The sequence below is a fragment of the Amblyomma mixtum genome, chromosome 4 (assembly GCF_055824585.1).
Source record: "Amblyomma mixtum isolate Tamu chromosome 4, ASM5582458v1, whole genome shotgun sequence".
NCBI lineage: Eukaryota > Metazoa > Arthropoda > Arachnida > Ixodida > Ixodidae > Amblyomma > Amblyomma mixtum.
Genome location: NC_143015.1, coordinates 6,814,422 through 6,833,837, shown reverse-complemented (window position 1 = coordinate 6,833,837; position 19,416 = coordinate 6,814,422). Strand labels below are relative to the sequence as shown.

The window sequence follows — 19,416 nt, the reverse complement described above, 5'->3', positions numbered from 1 at the left end:
TCGCCCATAGTTATTGAAAACAAAACGAACGGCCAAATTCTGAACTCTTTCTAGCTTTTGAACGTCAAGCAAGGTTTTCGGATCCCAGACTGTGCAAGCATACTCAAGTATGCTTCTAACGTTTGTATTATACAGCAGTTCTTTAGTCTTTAAAGGGAAAAGTTTAGCGTTACGTCGCAGGAAACCTAAAACACGACAGGCTTTGGCAGTAACGAAATGCACGTGACGATGCCAAGACATTGAACTTGTTAAATATACACCAAGATATTTAAATTCCAACACTGAAAGCAGTCTGCTATTATTTATGTTATAAGTGAAAATATGGGGAACCTTCTTTTTAGTGAAACACATATGTACAGATTTTTGTAAGTTAATATGCATTCTCCAGTTCTCACACCACTGGGCCACTTTACACAAATCCTGTTGTAATGCATCGCAGTCACTTTGATCGTTAATAATTCTATACAATACACAATCGTCCGCAAAAAGACGCATGTATGAAGAAATACCTGAAAAGATGTCATTCATGTAAATTATGAACAGTAATGGGCCCAAGACGGATCCCTGAGGCACCCCTGATGTTACAGCCACCTCATGCGATTGTTTCCCGTTGACAACAACACATTGACGCCTAACGCTCAAATATTCCTTTATCCACCTAATAACGTTCTCATTTATGTTGTACCAGTATAATTTTTGTATTAATAAGGAATGTGATACAACGTCAAAGGCCTTCTTAAAATCTAGAAAAATACAGTCAACAGAATATCCCTTATCTAAAGCACTTGACAGGTCATGTACAAATTCGGTAAGCTGGGTGACACACGAGTAACCACTGCGAAAGCCATGTTGATTAGTATTTAATAATGAATGTATACTAAGATGATTCATAATACTAGTATAAAACACATGCTCTAAAACTTTGCATAATACACTGGTCAAGGACACTGGTCGATAATTTGAAACAACATTCCTAGGTCCCGATTTATGTATAGGTACAACATTAGCAAGCCTCCATTCATCAGGCAAGGAGCCTTCCTGTAATGACTTTGTGAAAAGAATTTGAAGGTACCTTGACAACGCAAAAGCGCAAGAAGAGAGCAGGATCGTGGGTAAGCCGTCCGGACCGGTGGCACTGTTATCTTTTAAGCGTTCTAAGAGCGACACAATTCCTCGCTGATCAAATTCAATGTTCTCCATGGGTTCCGTACAGTTCAAGGCAAGGCGAAAATCGGCAGGGCTATTGCTGTCCTCAGCAGAAAAAACTGAGCTGAAAAACGTGTTAAAGCACTTGGCTTTCTCCAGATTATCATGAACGATACTTCCGTTGTGATCGAGTGGCGGGATAGACAATTCATCCTTTCTGTTTTTTTTTATGTACTGCCAAAATTCTTTAGGGCGATCCTGGATACGCATGTCGAAAGACTGAAAGTAGGTAAATTTAGCCTCTTTGACCGAAGCATTCATATCCTTTGTAATCTTTTTTAACTGATCCATGTTATCTTCCGACGGATTTCTTTTGAAGCGCGCATATAGTTGTTGCCTCTTTTCAACGACTCTGCGCAGCGCTTTTGTGAACCATGGCTTGCTTTTGCTGCGACGTTTCGTCATCACCCATGACGGCACATGCTGCTCACGCAAATCAAAAAGTTTGGCTGTCAGTGTGCGCCACAGCTCATCAACGCTGAGTGAATCAGACAATGTTTCGTACACATCGACATAGGATTCAAGTGCCCAGGCTATCTCGGGGAAATTTGCCTTTCGGTAACTGTAAATGCGCCGATTGCCACAGTCTTCAAGTTTAACATACTGAAAGTTCATTTCCGCTAAAACACAACTGTGATCACTGATACCGGGCACTACAAGGGTAGAACAAGCTGCCGATGGTTGGTTAGTGAATAATAAATCCAAAACATTGTTGCCACGGGTTGGCTGCAGCACTAATTGGGATAAACTGAATGAATTGCACAGATTTAACAATTCTTTGCCTACTGCGGAATTGGCTCTAGACGGAAGACATCCTGAGCTCCAGTCTAATTCAGGAATGTTAAAGTCACCTCCAACAACTAAACAGTCAGTTTTAACAGTTTCAATCATATCAGTTAGGTCGCTGATGGGTTCAAGCTGATTTCCAGGTGGCCTGTAAAACGAGCAAACTGATAGTAATTTACCATTTAAAAGTCTAATTTGAGCCCATACTGCCTCACATGTCCCAACATCAATTTCCATCTTACGAGAACTAACTAAGACGTCCACCAGTATAAATACGCCTCCTCCGTGCCTGTCTCGATCTTTTCGATAGCTGATATAGTTACTCGGAAAAACTTCGCTATCGCTAACATCCCCATCCAGCCATGATTCACATCCGATCACAACGGAAGGTCTCGCCATGTCAATTAGACCATGTAGCTTGTCCACTTTATTCTTAATACTTCTGCAGTTTAGTACTAGAATCGACAAAACAGAGTGATCCGGCTTAACTTGTCAAGAGGCTCGAACTACCTGCCCCTGAGATTCGTCGTAAATGTACTTGACATTATTCAAGTAAAGGACATCGTATTTCAGATGTGCTTTGCCATTGGGTCCCTTGCGAGGTTTGGCGTAGTCCCATAGCATTTTCCTCTTGTTTCGTACTGGTTCAGAGAAGTCCTCTGAAATGCTAGTAGAACTTCCTTTCAATTTCTTCGCATTTGACAGAACAGCCTCTTTCTCTTTGAATGAACTAAAATTAACAATTATTGGGCGAGTTCCTTCTGAACGGAACCGTCCGAGGCGATGGGCTCTTTCGATTCTGGGGTCTATTCCCAGAGTAGATCTACACAAATCTAGGACAAGTTTTTCAGAAATTGGTTGTGACTCGCGTTCATCCTCGTCCTTAATTCCATAAAAGAGCAGATTGCACCGTCGAGATCGATTTTCAAGATCGTCCACTTTCTTCATCAGAGTCTGCCACTCGGAACGCTGTCTTTCACTACTCGCCCTACAGTCCTCGACAGCGGCCCTCATTTCCTCAAGACCTGCAATCTTTGCTTCTAAATTGGCCATACGGGCATTCAGATCCGACATAGCTGTTTTGTTTTCATCCTGATAACTCTCGATAGTTGCAAGTTTTTCCTTAATTTCTGTCTGGCCTTGCAAAAGCTGCTGCAGGATTGCATCGCTAGGTCCTGGGTTAACTTCTATGTCGCCGCACAAAACCAGAAGCAAAAGGTAAAACGCAGCTCTTCGAAATAAAGAAAAACGACACCTTCTGCGTAACATGGGTCTGTGTGCTACAGAATGAGAAGAAACACATGCATACAATACAGGGGGCGGAACCGGCAAAGCATACACTAAACATATATTGAAATATGTGTCACTAACCTGCGTGAAAAGCAGTAAATGCGTGAGCGGCAACGCCATTTCGGTATCGCCGGTTCCACGCCCCAACGATGAAGTGACGATTCCCGCCTTTTGTAGAGTGTAGTGGCACGGGCTGTAAAACCATGGTGGGTTGACTGGCACCGCACAATGTCCAAAATCGGCTGCGAGGCACACACAATCGTTGAAGTCGACCGTGGTTAGCACAGGTGAAAGCTTGGTGAAGGAACCAGTATCCAGCGTAGACGAATCATGCACAGCAGACAATTCCTCGGCATGAAAGCAGTGACTTGAATAACCAGCGATGAATACCTGCGTGAAAAGCAGTAAATGCGTGAGCAGCAACGCCATTTCGGTATCGCCGGTTCCACGCCCCAACGATGAAGTGACGATTCCCGCCTTTTGTAGAGTGTAGTGGCACGGGCTGTAAAACCATGGTGGGTTGACTGGCACCGCACAATGTCCAAAATCGGCTGCGAGGCACACACAATCGTTGAAGTCGACCGTGGTTAGCACAGGTGAAAGCTTGGTGAAGGAACCAGTATCCAGCGTAGACGAATCATGCACAGCAGACAATTCCTCGGCATGAAAGCAGTGACTTGAATAACCAGCGATGAATACCTGCGTGAAAAGCAGTAAATGCGTGAGCGGCAACGCCATTTCGGTATCGCCGGTTCCACGCCCCCAATAACCAGCGATGAATACCTGCGTGAAAAGCAGTAAATGCGTGAGCGGCAACGCCATTTCGGTATCGCCGGTTCCAACCGATTTATTTTGTCATCAAGTCACACTTGTATAGCCAGCCAGTCACATCACATGTCACACTCTGCAGCGCCAGCTATCTTAGACTAACAGGTAAGAAAGGTGTAATCACCTCTTCAGCTGTAAACGTAGCTATTGCCAGAGATTCCAAAAAGGAAAAAAAAAGAAAAATGAAAAAGAAAGACCCGCGCATGACATACGACCAGGCAAGGAAGTAAAATCTGTTGCAAAGATTGTTATAAAGATTCCTCCAAAAAACCACGCTCTGCTGAGTACATGCTTATAGATTGATCGCTAATGCAGTGGTCTGCCTCCTTGTCGATATGGAAAGCTTCAAGCAAAAGTCTTGAAAATAAATCAGTTGGTAGTAGCGTTCTTTTGTGCCTTGTCCTCCTCCCCTGTGGTTGTCGTTTTTGCGCTGTCTTCCTACCAAGGGCGTGTGAGGAGTTCACATGTGTTCGATGGCGTCCCGCCTTCTTTTAACTTTCCTGCAGGACACTGATCTTTACTCTAAATAGTGGCAGCAGGGACGGTCTATGGTCTACTGTGATTTAATGTGTGTATAGATGGTGACTTCTGGAGTGGATTACGTTGTGCTGTGTGTGAATGTGTGGAATGTGTACTATTATGGAGTGGAATATGTACTATTATAAGTGACTGTGTGCATAGCGGGGCAGATCTGACCGGTCTTCGGACATTATTCACATACAAGTGACGCTACAGTGGAGCAATTGCCGGCAGAATAAGCAAGGCTAATCCCACCTGCAGCATACGACAGCTCAAACTCAACTGAAGCTCACTTTGCGCATTCATCCAATAACTAATGCATAAGTGTGAATGAAGAGCGCACTTCTTCCAGTTTTCAATGTGGTTTTCTTCTGAGTGTACGATACCCACAAGGCAGTTTCAGCTTTGGTGCAGAAGTAACAACAGAATTTGTGCTTGTCTGCAAAATGGCCGTTCCTTTTCACATTGGAGCTGCCTGCACATTTGCGGCGTGTTGCTAAAGCAGTGCTGTATTTTGAATGCCATTTTCTCTGCGTCTGTCGCGGGCGTTTTTTTTTTTCTGCAACGTTCTTTTCATTTTTGCCTTTCCTCCCGTAGTCCATGGGTTTTCACAGTATATTGCATCATTTGCCTCAATTGCTGTATTTCATCTGTTGCTTTTATGATGTCCCCCCACCCCTACAAAATGCCCCAGTGGGGGTGCTGTAGGTATTTTGTATAAATATAAATAAATAAATAAATAATAAATGAATGAATAAATAAATAAATAAATAAATAAATAAGAGAGCTTTGTGAGGGAGCACTTTTCTCTCTGTTCTTTGGTGGTTATTCACAGTGCATACTTTTCCCCCGCTTCTTCCTGCATTTGTTGAGAACAGCTTGTGGGGCCGTATTCTGCAATGATCCCTTTCTTTCCATTCCATTTTGTCCCCTGCCATTGGTCGCTACTGAGCCCATTACTGTCATGACAGAAAAGCATGCCCATGATGCCATCCGCTTGTGTAAATGCGTCTCGAGCCCATGTCGCACTGGTTGACTGGTGCTGATGCCCGTGCGTGACGGAGCATGACGGTGCGTTTGACACACCTTGTTTAAGATGGGCCACAAGCAGGCACCCAGAGACCCTGAAGTCTGGGGTGATTTTTAGAAAACAGTGCCTTAGAAGAAAGATTTTTATTAATGAAGTGATAATAATTGAATTTTCAAGAAACATGTATTTTTGCATGTTGATTCGAAATATGTAATTTAATTTTTATGTAAAACACTTGTGCACTTATATAATATGCTATGTAACTTTTTGCCCAGAGCCTTCAATAAATTTTGCTGCAGGAAACTCGCTAGGATGCCCGCCATTGGGTTGTCTTGACATCAAAGTACGCAATAAGGGCAAAATTATTGCCCTGCCTATCGTAGAAGTTGAGTCACAGGGTTTTGCATTCACCACTTTACAAACGGGAAGAAACTGATGATTTCAAAATCCTATAACTCACATCCTATAACAGGCAGGATGATAATTTAACCCTTATTGCATAGCTTGATGTCAAGGGAAACCCATGGCATGCATTCTGATCAGTTCCCTGCAGCAGAATTTCTTTCAGTCTCTTGGCAAAAAGTTACCTAGCATGTTGCATAAGTGCACAAGGACTTGTACATAAAATTAAATTAGATATTTGGAATCGGCACGTGAAAATGCATGTTCCCTGAGGATTTTATAGCTGTGACTTCATTAGTAGAAATTTATTTCCAAGACCCTCTTCCCTTCTTAATGGCATGCTCCCGGGGCAAAGACGGCAACATGCGAAGAGAGAATGTCACCTGCCACCTCTTGTTTTTGATACCTTCATGTGTAGTCCATGCAGTTGTCTTTTCCTTGTTCTCGTCAAATTCAAATTCAAATTCTTTATTTCTGCCTTGTAAAGATACAGACAGCGGAGGCGCAGAAAAAGCTGTGAGAGACAGCTTGACTAAGCCCCAGCCCCCTTTCGCTTGGCAGCAGCTTGACAGCAAGGCTTTTAAGACAAAAGGCAACTGAGTTGCACAGCGTGATAACAGGTATACAATCATGAGCAGGTAGAAGAGAAAACGAAAGAACATTATACAATATTGACACAATATTCACATTGGGTACACACAGGTAATGGCAGCAAAGGAAAAAAGGAAAAAAAAAGCACAAAACAAAAATCCTACATGCTAGCATACAAAGCACGCAAAGACCTGTTTGACGAACTGAAAAGGTCAAAATTATTATATACATACGCGTTTAGCAGGGACGGAAGAGTGAACTGCAGGCGTTCTCTACCCGAGTTTAACCGTGGGGTCGGGACTATCCATGTCTCCGCATACCTTGTTGTGTAGCTTGCATCTCGGGTATGTAGTTCGGCAAGTTTACGTATGTGGTTTACATTTCTACGTGTTTCGAGTTTAAACCGGACACTCAAGCGATATTTATACAAGTTGTGTATTTTTAGCACACCACTTTGTAGAAAGAGGTCTTTGCTTGGCGAGTCCCAGTGGACATTGTAAACATGACGAAGAAACTTTTTCTGAAAAATGTAGATATGCTGAACTGTCGCTGGTTAGCTGTGCACAGCACGAAATGACAGTCAGTGACCAGCTAGCCCAGCGTCAGACATTACTCGTGCCCGGAGTTTGTTGTTACCTGCCAGCCAGGTCCCCATGGGTTTCGAGTGACGGCCTCTCCTCTTCTCCCTTTCTCTCGACAGGGGGTTCGCAGTCGAAAGAGCGGCTCCTGCAGCAGCGGAGGCTGCTCAACCGGCGCCTGGGCATGCAGATGGCGGAGCACATTGGCCTCGACACCTCCGACCTCTTCTCTGCGGAAGACCTCTCCTACAACTGCAGCAGCAGCGGAGGCACTGGGCCAGCAGCAGGGGGAGGAGGGGGAGGGGGATCGTGGGTGCCTTCCACTGACAGTGCCATGCCTGCAGCCAAGCCGGAGTACGCTGCACTGGTGAGCTCACTTGGGTTGGCTGCTCGGGAGGATGGGCAGTGGAAGAAGAACACGAAAGGTTATGTGCAAAAGAAAAAGACGTCACGAACAGAGAAGACGCGACAGGGCGAGCGCAAACTAACAACTGGTTTATTCAGAAGTGCCTAGAAAACGTGATAACACCGTCATACTCTACAAGAAGATCTTGTAGGGTATGATGGTGTTTTCACGTTTTCCAGGCATGCTGTGGTTGTTATCCACTGCACATGCACCTGATCGTCTTATATTTGAGGTGTCAGCTTCTGAATAAGCGAGTTGTTAGTTTGCACTCGTCCTGTTGTGTCGTCTTTTTTTGCTCATAACCTTTCATGGCATTACAAGTATTGAGCCAACTAGCCCCTTGTTCTTGTAGAAGAACAGGCATGTGCAACTGGACTGCCAGGCCTAAACGTCGGTGGTGGCCGCGTGCTGTTTGGGCTGATATTGGCAAGCTGTGGTTGGCAGTTGGCGGGTTTGTCAGGGCTCTTCGGTCAGTAGACAAGGCTGCACTTCAGTGTAACACGACTGCTGTCCATTAGGATAATATGGGAGTGACTGAGCACCATTAGAAACGTTGCGTGCGTGCAGGGCTTGGTTTAGTTCATTCCTGTTTGGCGTTTGACAAGTAGCAGTATTTAATGCGAGAGCATTGGATGGCAAGTTGAGCATAGCGTGCCCACGACATAACACACCGCAACGCTCACTTTTATGTCTTAAAACCGTCAACAACTGGCATTGTGATCGCAGCCAGGACTCCTCTCATTATGCGCATGCCACCGAAGATTGCATATCGCCAGTTACGAAGCCGATATTGGCTTTAGTCGCTGGGCCTAATTACGAAGGCCATCTCCAACAGAGTGCTTGCATCAGCTGTTTGTCAGTTCTTATCATTTCGCCATCATTGCCTTCTCATTCCGGGCCCTTCGCACTGTTGGAGTAGCGCAGGGGGGGAAATCTGACTGTGCAGCCTGCTCGTGGCCCCCCCCGCCACCGAATACGGGCCGGTGTAGTTTCGGCTACTAGGCTTTGTTTCGGTGCAATGCCAGCAGTGGGGATGGGATGGCCGGGACCCATCCTCTGGGGATGCAAACCCCCAATGGGAGTGGCAGCGACTCCCAGACGACTGTGAGGGCCAGTCGTGCACGTGAGGTCCGATGCCTGAGCGGAGGCAGGCCTGGGTTTATACTCAGGTTGGACCCACGAAATCCGGCCCGGAAGGCATGTCAAAACGCCAAAAGGTTTTCAAATACATGCTACCTTCCTTCCTCTGCGCGCGGGGGCGTGCAAGTCTGGCTACCGACGCGTTGGTTTCTGGTTACGGAGAAACCAGGTCCGCGCGGGGGTTCATAGTGGCCAGGCTCTGAGGACCGCCGCCTCGGGGAAGCGGCCTTACGGCCGGCCGCAGGCTTAACCGCCTGCGGGATGCCGGGGGATGAGGGCTTAGTACTGCCTCGTAAGAGTCTGGCGAAAACCGAAGATGTGTGGAGTACCGGTGGAGTAGGCCTGGGTCATCTCATCCTAAGCCACGTTCTTGGTTAGTGGCCCGGTCGCCCAGCCTTGAACACTCTCTCCTCAGTAGGAGAAGAGCAAGCTAGGAGAGGAAATAAGTGCATGGATGGTTGGAGGAAGCACAGATGGACCCCCCGGAGCGACCAGTTCTGAGGCCGCGAGGCCGTTGACGTTCTGGACCTCCACTGGCTCGGGACTATCACACATACTTCCGGTGTCCGAAAAACCGCGAAAAACCTTCGACGGCTAGTAGCCGGCAGATGGGAAAGGCCTTCTAGTGTGCGATGAGGAGCCCCAGGTAGCTACTGACCCCGTGTTAGGTTTTCCTGTCTCCGACGGTCGGAGCCCGTTGCGTATGGTGGGTGGTCGGGCATCCCGTGAGTGGGGCCGCACCATTGGGCAATCTCGATGCTCTCCCTGCCCTGGCCAGGCGGGCCAGTAATGGAGTCGAGATAATTGAAGGATCAGAGCAAAAAACTCGCTGTCGCCATTCCCTTCCCACGTCCCATTTCCCTTTCCGCTACTTCCCAGGGGAGGTCAGGGGAGCCTCCCCGGGCCCGCTCTCTCGGCTGTGGGTCGCTAATGTAGCATTTTCCCTATTATTTTATTTTTCCACCCACGGGTGGTCAAATTACAACTTGCCTACGGTATAGAGGCTAGAAGGTTTGACTAGTGTCGTGAGCAGGCGCCCTCGCCAGCCGCCGCGCCGAAACCTGTTTCGATGCTAGCGTAGGTGGCGCTGTTCGCGGCAGGCGAGTTAGGCGAGCCGAGAAGACCGATGCCGCCGCCGCAGCTACCCGTGTCGCTCGTCGAGTGAAAGGGCGTCTTTCTCGTGCGTTTCTGCTTCGCTCACTTCGCCCCTGATTGCCTGGCATGTTTGTGCGCAGCGATTCAACAATGACCACGCTTTTGATAAAATTCGTGTCTACTTAGCCTTCCAGCAGTTCAGTGATGAGGTTTTGAAAGGACTTTTTTTTCTACAAGGATAAGCTAGACAAAATTTTCCGTATTTGTGAAGCTCATGGAACGCTTGATATTTGTCATGACATCAAGGGTGCCCTCCAAAGGCCTTCGCCCAGAGTCAGCAAGTGCGAGCTTTCTAGAAGAATTTCTAGCCTTTTTGAATGAATGGGAACGGCACGCCGCTCAGCACAGCGATGTACAGTCTTTGTCAAAAGTAACCAGGCTGCATGTTTTTTTCTTCTCAGTCCTATATTAAAGATATTATGCCAGCCCTCAAGCTCTAAATCTCTGTGTGGTAAGAAGAACCCCTGTTCTCACCTTCAAAGAACTTCTTGATCTTTAGGGAAGCCGTGAGGGCTCTGTTATACGAATGAGAAGCAAACCATGGAGCCTGGTTACTTTTGACAAAGACATTGACTGCCTTCGTACTTCGTGTGACGCTGAAAAGCACACTGTCACTTGTGAATTATGCGACATGTCATCAGTATAAAATACAAATTTCTCCTGACAGCCAAGTTGAGCCAAGACAAATTGGAGAATTTATTTGGAATTGTAAGACAATCATTCGGCTGCAATGACCACCCCTCTCCAGAGCAGTTTTTGCTTACAGTAAATAACCTTGCCTTCTACAACAAAGTCGCCAAAGAATGGAAATTCCCCAGCTGAGGTCGTGAGTCGTCTTCTGCAGCAGGAAAGAGAAGGTGGCAGAGATGGGTAAATCTCGCACATGCTTCAGCAGTGCTGCAAGAGCAGGACAGCATGTTTGACCATAATGGCTGCAGTGTAGAAAAGAAAAGCGACAGCCGACTCATTTTTTATATGTCGCTGGCTGCATTGTCAGGAAATCACTGAATATATTACTATATGCCCCGCGCATGTACTTGGCTATGTATGGCATGTACTTGGCCTTGGCTATTTTGCCCCTACAGGCTGATAAAAATGAGAATGCCTCACTGACGAGGCAGGCTGACCATGGAGGTTTGTTGAACGCTTCAAAACGAATTGCAGTGTTAATAACTACACTAGAAAATGCATTCAGTGCCTTTTTCAGCAGAAACGATCGAGCTGCATGCTGGTAGCATGATGTCTTTTTTACATTTTCTACAAGGGCATGAACTGGCTGCAGCGAGCACTCCCGCACTCTTACAAGGGATGTGATTAAGTTATATATGTATTGACGAGGTGGCATTTTTTTACTAAGGTAATGAGCAAAGATAAGGCGTCCAATTGCAAGAAGCAAAAGCTGCTCAAACTGAGGCGGTTCCGGTGAAACTGCATCAGTGAAATGTTCCTGTAAACAAATATTGCGTTAATGTGTTCTGTTCCCTTATTTATGCGATTACATTATCGCATTTAGGGCTGTAACGACCATCTGCGAGTGGTGCCTTCCACACGTGAGGCCGGAATTTCGCTCGGTCGTTATACGAGACAAGCTCAATCTCTTGGATGACGAGCCTTTCTTGCTTTTGCGCATGCCGTGTTGTGCTCGTTCCTTTCCCTTCGTTGCTGTCTTCTTGCACAGCTTTTCTTTGTTCCTTTTTCCGCGAAAATGGGTCAACCAAAGCATAAAAAACCAAAAATATAACTGCTCGCGGCTTCAACACTCTGTGTCCACCTGAAGCAGTAGCTTCGAAAGTGGTTTGCTGAGAATACCGCTGCTGACCGACGCCGCATGCACCGCAGAACATATATCGACACTCGTATTATATTTTATGCTTTCGCCGGACGAATATCGCAGCCGTTACAGCGAGATGCGCGCAGCCAAACGCGTTTCCCGGCATTGCTGCCGAGCGCGCGCGCAACACACCTGCTAGCGGCAGCGCCATCTGTGAGCCGTCATTGCAAATCATTTCCTCTCCGCTGGCGCGTTCACGACACTAGTCAAACCTTCTAGCCTCTATACCTACGGGCCTCCTCTTTTATTTTTCAATTGGGTTAAGCCTGTTGTGTGTAAACGGTGCAGGCAGGGGCCTATTATTTTTATTTCCTTTTCGGTTGCCCCAACCTATTCAATGTTGGAGTAGCGCAGTTCATGCACCAGCAGGTTCGCTGTCGCTTCCAGTCATCGGCCAAAACCGTACATTCATTGTTGGCATGCTGGATGCAGTGCAGCCATTGTACGCTGAGCTTGTAAAAGTGGTTGGGGTTCGTCGTCTGTGTACACAGCGCGCTGTGAGTTTTAGTCATGAGGACCTTGAGAATGTGCACAGAACTACTGACCCCTTCCTCTGATATATTGGCAATAAGTTCGTGATTTTCTCAGTGAAATCTGATTTTCCGGGTGTCTTAGCAGTCCCTAGAGAGTTTGGAAAAATTGGTCGTTGACCGTATCTCATACTGCATGCAATTTGGGCCGTGCAGGGCAGGGAGAGTGCTTTGTCCAGAGCAGCGACAACCAGCAACAGAGGGAACATGCAGTCAGCATCAGCGAAAGCCTCTGCTGACGCGTTATCAGTATGGTAGAAGGCTTTTTTTCATGGGCCGTGTAATGTCTTGTGTAGTCCCGTTGGTAGCTGGATTGAGGATGATAAGGGGCTAAAACGGCATTGTGTAATCACCGCAGTTGGTTTGCGTGCTCAATATTTTAAATCCAAGAACTTGCCTTCCACAACAACCAAGAGTAATATGCAAAATTAAACTTTTGGCCTTCAGGGAGGCTGAAATATCTGTCATGGGCACGTACTGTCGGCAGGAAAAGTAAATGGACCACATAAGTGGATGAAAGATGAAAAATTTTGTTTCTTGAAACCTGGCCTACCAGCTGCAGTTTTTTCCTGTCTGTAGGTTTGGTTTAGTTTGGTTTATTGGGGTTTAACGTCCCGAAGCGACTGAGGCTATGAGGGACGCCGTAGTGAAGGGCTCCGGAAATTTCGACCACCTGGGGTTCTTTAACGTACGCTGACATCACACAGTACATGGGCCTCTAGAATTTCGCCTTCATTGAAATTCAGCCGCTGCGGCCGGGGTCGAACCCGCGTCTTTCGGGCCAGCATCCGAGCGCCGTAACCACTGAGCCACCGCGGCAGGGCCTGTCTGTAGGTGTTACACATGCTGACCGCAGTGTAAATACTGTCCTCCAACAGAACAAAAGCTGTTTTTTGGTCCATTCAGTTTTCTAACTGATATTGTATGTTCCTGCCTGTATGTGAGCATTGTGCATTGCTGCTCTAGCAGTGAGGCTGTTGTATGACTGGGGGGGATACAGACATCAATGCAGCAGTTTTTTTTTTTTACATTTTCAGCTGTATATGAGCACCGTATGACTGGGGCAGTTAGCGACATCGGTGCAGCAGTTCTTTTTTTCTACATTTTTCAGCTGTGAATGAGCACCTGCCTGATGGTGTCTCTTTCTTTGCTTCTGTGTTGTCTGTATGGTTTACTAAGCAACCGGTGGCTCTTGCACCTGGTCTGCCTTCTTTTCCTGCACAGGGTTGCCAGGTGGGCACTTGCATTCCACCGAGCACGCTCGCGTCGTCACTGCCCCACGCGATGCCCGTCACCACAGCAGCCGCGACGGCCTGCAGTGCCACGGCGCCCTCGCCGGGCATCTTCCGTGGCCCCAAGCGGAGGGCCAGTCTCGCCAGGGACGGACAGGGCCCCTCCAAGAGGCCGTGCGGAGGGGGACCCCTCAAGGAAGAGCCGCCGCTCGACTGCGTCGATGGAGCCACAGAGAACCTCTGGGAAGAGGCAAGGCAGCAGATTGGGGGCATTTCGAGGCCCCGTTAATTCGTCACTTGTTGGTTCATTGATGCAATAACCCCAGCAGCACAGCTAATCGGCCCAATATTTGGAATGTATTGGCAAAGGCCGGCTCTGTCAAGGACCCAGAACAAAACCATCAATTTCTAATCATCCTCAGCCTGACTACGCCCACTGCAGGGCAAAGGCCTCTCCCATGTCTCTCTCCAACTAACCCTGTCCTTCTTTGCCAGCTGCGGCCACCGTCTATCCCCGCAAACTTCCTAATCTTATCCGCCCATCTAACTTTCTGCTGCCCCCTGCTACGCTTGCCTTCTCTTGGGATCCACTCTGTCACCCTTAAGGACCAGCGGTTATCCTGCCTCCGCATTGCATGCCCTGCCCAAAGCCATTTCTTCCTCTTGATTTCGACTAGAATGTCATTAACCCGCGTTTGTTCCCTCACCCACTCCGCCCTCTTCCGATCTCTTAACGTTACACCTATCATTTTTCTTTCGCGGCAGTCGAATTTCGATGGAGGTGAAATTCTAGAGGCCAGTGTGCTGTGCGATGTCAGTGCACGCTGAAGAACCCCAGGTGGTCAAAATTTCCGGAGCTCTCTACTACGGCGTCCCTCATAGTCTGAGTCGCTTTGGGATGTTGAACCCCCAATAAACCAAACCTAACCATTTTTCTTTCCATAGCTCGCTGTGATGTCCTTAACTTAAGCTGAACCCTCTTTGTCAGCCTCCACATTTCTGCCCCATAGGTGAGTACTGGTAGGATACTGCTGTTGTATACTTTTCTCTATATATTGGGCCAATTATCTGTGTTGCTTGGGAACATTTAGGTCGTCATCTCTCAAAGAATTTTTGGCTACTCTGTTGCGGAATTCCCTGATTGGTAGAGAGAGGTCACGCGACATTGTGGCACACATCACAACTTGCTCACCTTGGCAGGGTGGTAACCTGACGTTCATGATGTAAAAAATAGCGCACAGGGAACACACGGGACGGAAAGTAAACGACGCAGACAAGCGCTAACTCGCAACTGAGGTTTATTGCTGACGCGCGCAATATAAGGTAGTCACTTTAAAAACATAAAACAAAAACAACCACAAACAGTCCCTCCTGGAAAGACCAAGTCAGAGGAAAAAATTGAAATTGAAGCATCAGGCGCCACTCATCGCTGTGGAAGATCGATTGTGGAAGACTGTGAAATCGATTTTTTAGCCTCAGCATTGCATTGAATTCCTTTTTTGATAACGGTTTTTTAACTGATCTTCCACAGCGATGAGTGGCGCCTGATGCTTCAATTTCAATTTTTTCCTCTGACTTGGTCTTTCCAGGAGGGACTGTTTGTGGTTGTTTTTGTTTTGTTTTTAAAGTGACTACCTTATATTGCGCGCGTCAGCAATAAACCTCAGTTGCGAGTTAGCGCTTGTCTGCGTCGTTTACTTTCCGTCCCGTGTGTTCCCTGTGCGCTATTTTTTACATCATGAACGTTATCCAACTTGCCCAACTTTCCGCTTTGCTGAATGTTTGGTAACCTGACCTCTGGTTTGTGAGTAACCTGCCCACAGTGGCCACCTGCCAAAACGACAAAAATTCCAAAGGACCCCCCAGAATTTTGGATGTATGCCTACCACAGAAAAAGGATAAATATGGAGCAGGGGGTGTATTAAGGTGGATACTTAACCAAACTTTTGGAGATGCTGTTTTACATGTAAACAAGAGCTTGACTGCTAAAATTTATAAATGCGACAAGCATTTTACCGAAAAAAACATTGTAACATGTTTCTTTTGCGATTTTTCACGAAGTTGCCTATAGGTTGCATGTGCTAGTCAAGTTGCAGGCTAGCTTGGGGCAGGGATTTTAACTGATGGCATATGCAGCTGAGAACACCCTGAGAACCTAGGGGGGTTCTGCAGCAAGATGTTGCAGTGAAATAAGGAAATAATTGGTCAAAAAAAAAGGCTGAGATTCAATAAAGCAGTTAAGCTTGACGTAGTCTGATTACTTTAGCTGTTTCAGCAAATGTGGAGGTTAGATAATTCGTGTGGAAGTGCAGCGTTTTGTCTTGCAGGTGAATAACATTGGATGCTCGAAATCTGGGGCATAAAGCAAATAATGCTCGCATTCCGATGCGACTCAGTGTAGTCCGATGCTCTTGGATGCAGTTCAGTGCTGTTGTTCAATGCAGTGGAACTGCATCGTTAGCCCCAGCAGAATTAGTACCTGCTCACAGAGGGGTGCTTTTGATGATGAACAAGCGGGCGCAAAAGTTGCGAGGACACAGAAAGAATCCATGATGTAGGTGGCATCAAAGACGAGGACCAAGGTGAGAGAAAGACTCAACACGAGCGCTTTCGCAACTAAAACTTTAACTGAAAAACACATGATGTATACCCATCTCGTGAAAGTAAATCAGAAGAAACATACGGGGTAACATCAGGTAGGGCACGATACATCTGAAGAGTGCTGAGTAACATAATAAATGGTCCAAAAGCAGGAAACTTCGTAGTCGCAATCACAAAGAGTGAAAACCGAAAAACATGCACACAAAAAAAGGAGGGAGGGGATGGAAATTAGTTCCACGTGTGGTCCAGGTATGCCAGGTCTTCGTTTTCGGTGCTACCTACATCATGAATAAGATTCAGCTCGCCCAACCTTCCACCTTACTACAGAAAGAATACCATAGGACAGGCACCGCTTTGACAGCTTTCGCTTGCAGTGCTTTCGCTTGCAGTGCTTTTGCTTGCAGTGCTTGCGCGTGCAGAACTTTTGCTTGCTTGTGCCCCGCCTCGGTGGCTTAGTGGTTACGGCACTCGGCTGCTGACCCAAAAGATTCGGGTTTGATCCTGGCCGCGGCGGCCGAATTTCGATGAAGGCGAAATTCCAGAGGCCCGTGTGCTGTGCGATGTCAGTGCACGTTAAAGAACCCCAGGTGGTCGAAATTTCCGGAGCCCTTCACTACGGCGTCCCTCATAGTCTGAGTTGGTTTGGGACGTTAAACCCCAGTAAACCAAACCAAACCTAAACCAAACTTTGCTTGCAGTTGATGTGCTTTTGCTTGCAGTGCTTTTGCTTGCAGTGCTTTTGCTTGCAGTGCTTTCGCTTGCAGTGCTTTCGCTTGCAGTGCTTTTGCTTGCAGTGCTTTCGCTTGCAGTGCTTTCGCTTGCAGTGCTTTCGCTTGCAGTGCTTTTGCTTGCAGTACTAATGTGCCACCAGATGGGGCTCATTGCAGGCATTGGCTGAGGTGGTTGGTGGTCTCTTCCCCCCCCCCTTCAGCAGTGTTCGGGCGAGTGGCCCCTGGAGGCGTTCGTGGAGGCCCTCTGCCAGGACCTGTTCAGCGCTGCCTGGGAAGTGCGGCACGGTGCGGCCACGGCTCTCCGTGAGGTGGTCCGGCTGCACGGTCGGGGGGGTGGCCGGTCAGTCAACACACCCACCGCACAGGTGATTCCATCAATTGTTCACCTGAGCGCACGGCCGAGCGTTATCCTGTTCATCTCAGCATTAATTCTTCATCTGAGTGCACGGCCAAACGTTGTGGTGTTTCCAAGCAACGCCCCCTTGCACTTGTCACATCAGATAACTTGATCTTTCCTCATACTGGCGGCTGCAACGCTGAATGTGCACGTAAAATGCTTCTCTCTGTTGAACTGCTCGCTTATTCGGGCTGATATGTGATGCAGAGGTGGCTGGGACAGTGGGGGAGGGGATGAAGCAGTTTATTTGAAGATGGTTTTTCGACTGCCTTTACTCTTGGCATTGTTAAGCAGTCGAGAAAACACCTTCAAATGAGGGATCCCCCACGTCTATCACAGGTTTGATGGTAAAGCAATCATGCCTCGGGCAGGTGCCTCATGGCACCGCTTGTGTCACCTATGTGAAACCAGCTTGTTTTGGGTCTCTGATGCTGCAGACGATGAGGATTTATTATTAACTCTGATCGAATCAGGCAAGCACATCATCCAAGTGTAGTATTGAAACAGAAAGACTCTTGCATGCCATCTCTGTCAGATTTCAGCATGCATAAGAAGTATTTTACAGTGAGTATTTAGTGTTGCAACAGTCAGTAGACAGCCTGATCCGCACAGTGGGGAAAGCAAAACCATGCGCTCGCCACTAGATGCATCTAGCAGTGCGGTTTTCTTGTTGTGCCTCTGTTTGCGACGGTACTTGAGCCCATCACGGGGCTTGCAGTCTGTTGAGACTGGTGCAGTGTAATCCACTGTGATCCCCCCCCACCACACACCCCTGTCGGATCTCCTGAATACCTTCTCTGTGAACCTGGAAGGTATGTTAAGATATGTTGTTGTTAGAGGTGGAACAAATTAACCGTGGCCATGTACAGGGTTAATTGGAGGGACATGGGAGAGGACCCACCGTGGTGGCTCAGTGGTAAGGCGCTTGTCTACCGAGCCGGAGTACCCGGGTTGGAATCCGACCGCGGCGGCCGCGTTTTGATGGAGGCGAAACGCAAGAGGTGCCCGTGTGCTGCGCGATGTCAGTGCAACTTCTCTCTATCTCTTTCACTCCCACCTTCCTCCTTCCCCTAACGATGCGGTTCAGGTGCCCACCGATATATGTGAGACAGATACTGTGCCATTTCCTTTCCTCAAAAGCCAATTTACCAATTTAGACATGGGAGAGGAGACCTTTGCCCTGCAGTGGGCGTGTAGTCAGGCTGATGATGATGGTGGTGGTGGTCTCTCGCATTCCCCAGCTGGAGGCGTCCAACCAGCTCTTCCTGGAGGACCTGTCCCTGCGGCTGCTGTGCGTCCTGGCCCTGGACAAGTTTGGGGACTTCCTGTCCGACCAGGTGGTGGCCCCCGTGCGGGAGACGTGCGCCCAGACCCTGGGCCACATCCTGCACCTGATGGTGGGGGGCAGTGAGGGGGGCCACCAGGGGGTGTGGGGGGTGCTGCGGGTGCTGCTGCAGCTGCTGCGGCGCCCCGAGTGGGAGGCCCGGCACGGGGGACTGCTGGGCATCAAGTACCTGCTGGCCGTCCGCAAGGTGGGTGGAAAGGGAAGGGAACGCTATTGCAGAAGAAGAAAATGCAAAAGGGACGATTGTCGGGCTGCTTGGTTACTGATACTGGATGCTGGTGCATGATACTGGAAGGAAATGCAGTGGCACTTGGGAGTTGGCCCACCCCAAACATTCCAGAGGGCCCTTCAGATTTTGGAAGTAGGCCACCCCAGAAAATGTAGTTGAGGTGGATTGGTTGGAGATCGTGGGTTTAAACTGTATTAATGGGATTAGTTGTGGATTAATGCGAATTAAGGAGGATTAGGGCGAATTTGTGGGATTAGCATGAGTGGTATCCCCGAGTGTGGTATCGGATATACGACACCCGTGTAGTGATGAACATATGCGTTTTGGTGCTGCCAGCCAGCACATTGATGTGTGGCAAAATGTACATCGATTGAACTGGCTGGTGTATTAACGGTGGACTAAAGAGGATTCTGAGCTCGCCTTTTTGTCGCGGAAACGCTGTCTGCATAGTCCAAGCATTCTTAGAAACTCCAAATTATTGTCTTGTGAGGACAATTTCCCTATTAACTCACGTTAAAAGTCCCAGCTACCACCTTTTTTTCGACCTCAGCTCTGAGAGTAGGATGAGTCAACCAATGCATAGAGTTCC

General features: G+C 47.8%; 1 protein-coding gene across 4 annotated transcripts in view; it reads left to right on the top strand.

Moving 5' to 3' along the window:
- Hel89B (histone acetyltransferase 1) overlaps window positions 1-19,416 on the top strand; it is a 118,814-nt gene that overhangs the window by 37,254 nt on the left and 62,144 nt on the right. For 3 of the 4 annotated variants that reach the window (XM_089586123.1, XM_089586122.1, XM_089586119.1), the window contains exons 5-8: window positions 7,353-7,597; window positions 13,517-13,774; window positions 17,057-17,221; window positions 18,495-18,785. In XM_089586123.1, coding sequence (XP_089442249.1) covers window positions 7,353-7,597; window positions 13,517-13,774; window positions 17,057-17,221; window positions 18,495-18,785 — 959 coding nt within the window. The remainder of the gene's footprint in view (window positions 1-7,352; window positions 7,598-13,516; window positions 13,775-17,056; window positions 17,222-18,494; window positions 18,786-19,416) is intronic. The other variant, XM_089586121.1, reaches the window with a different exon arrangement.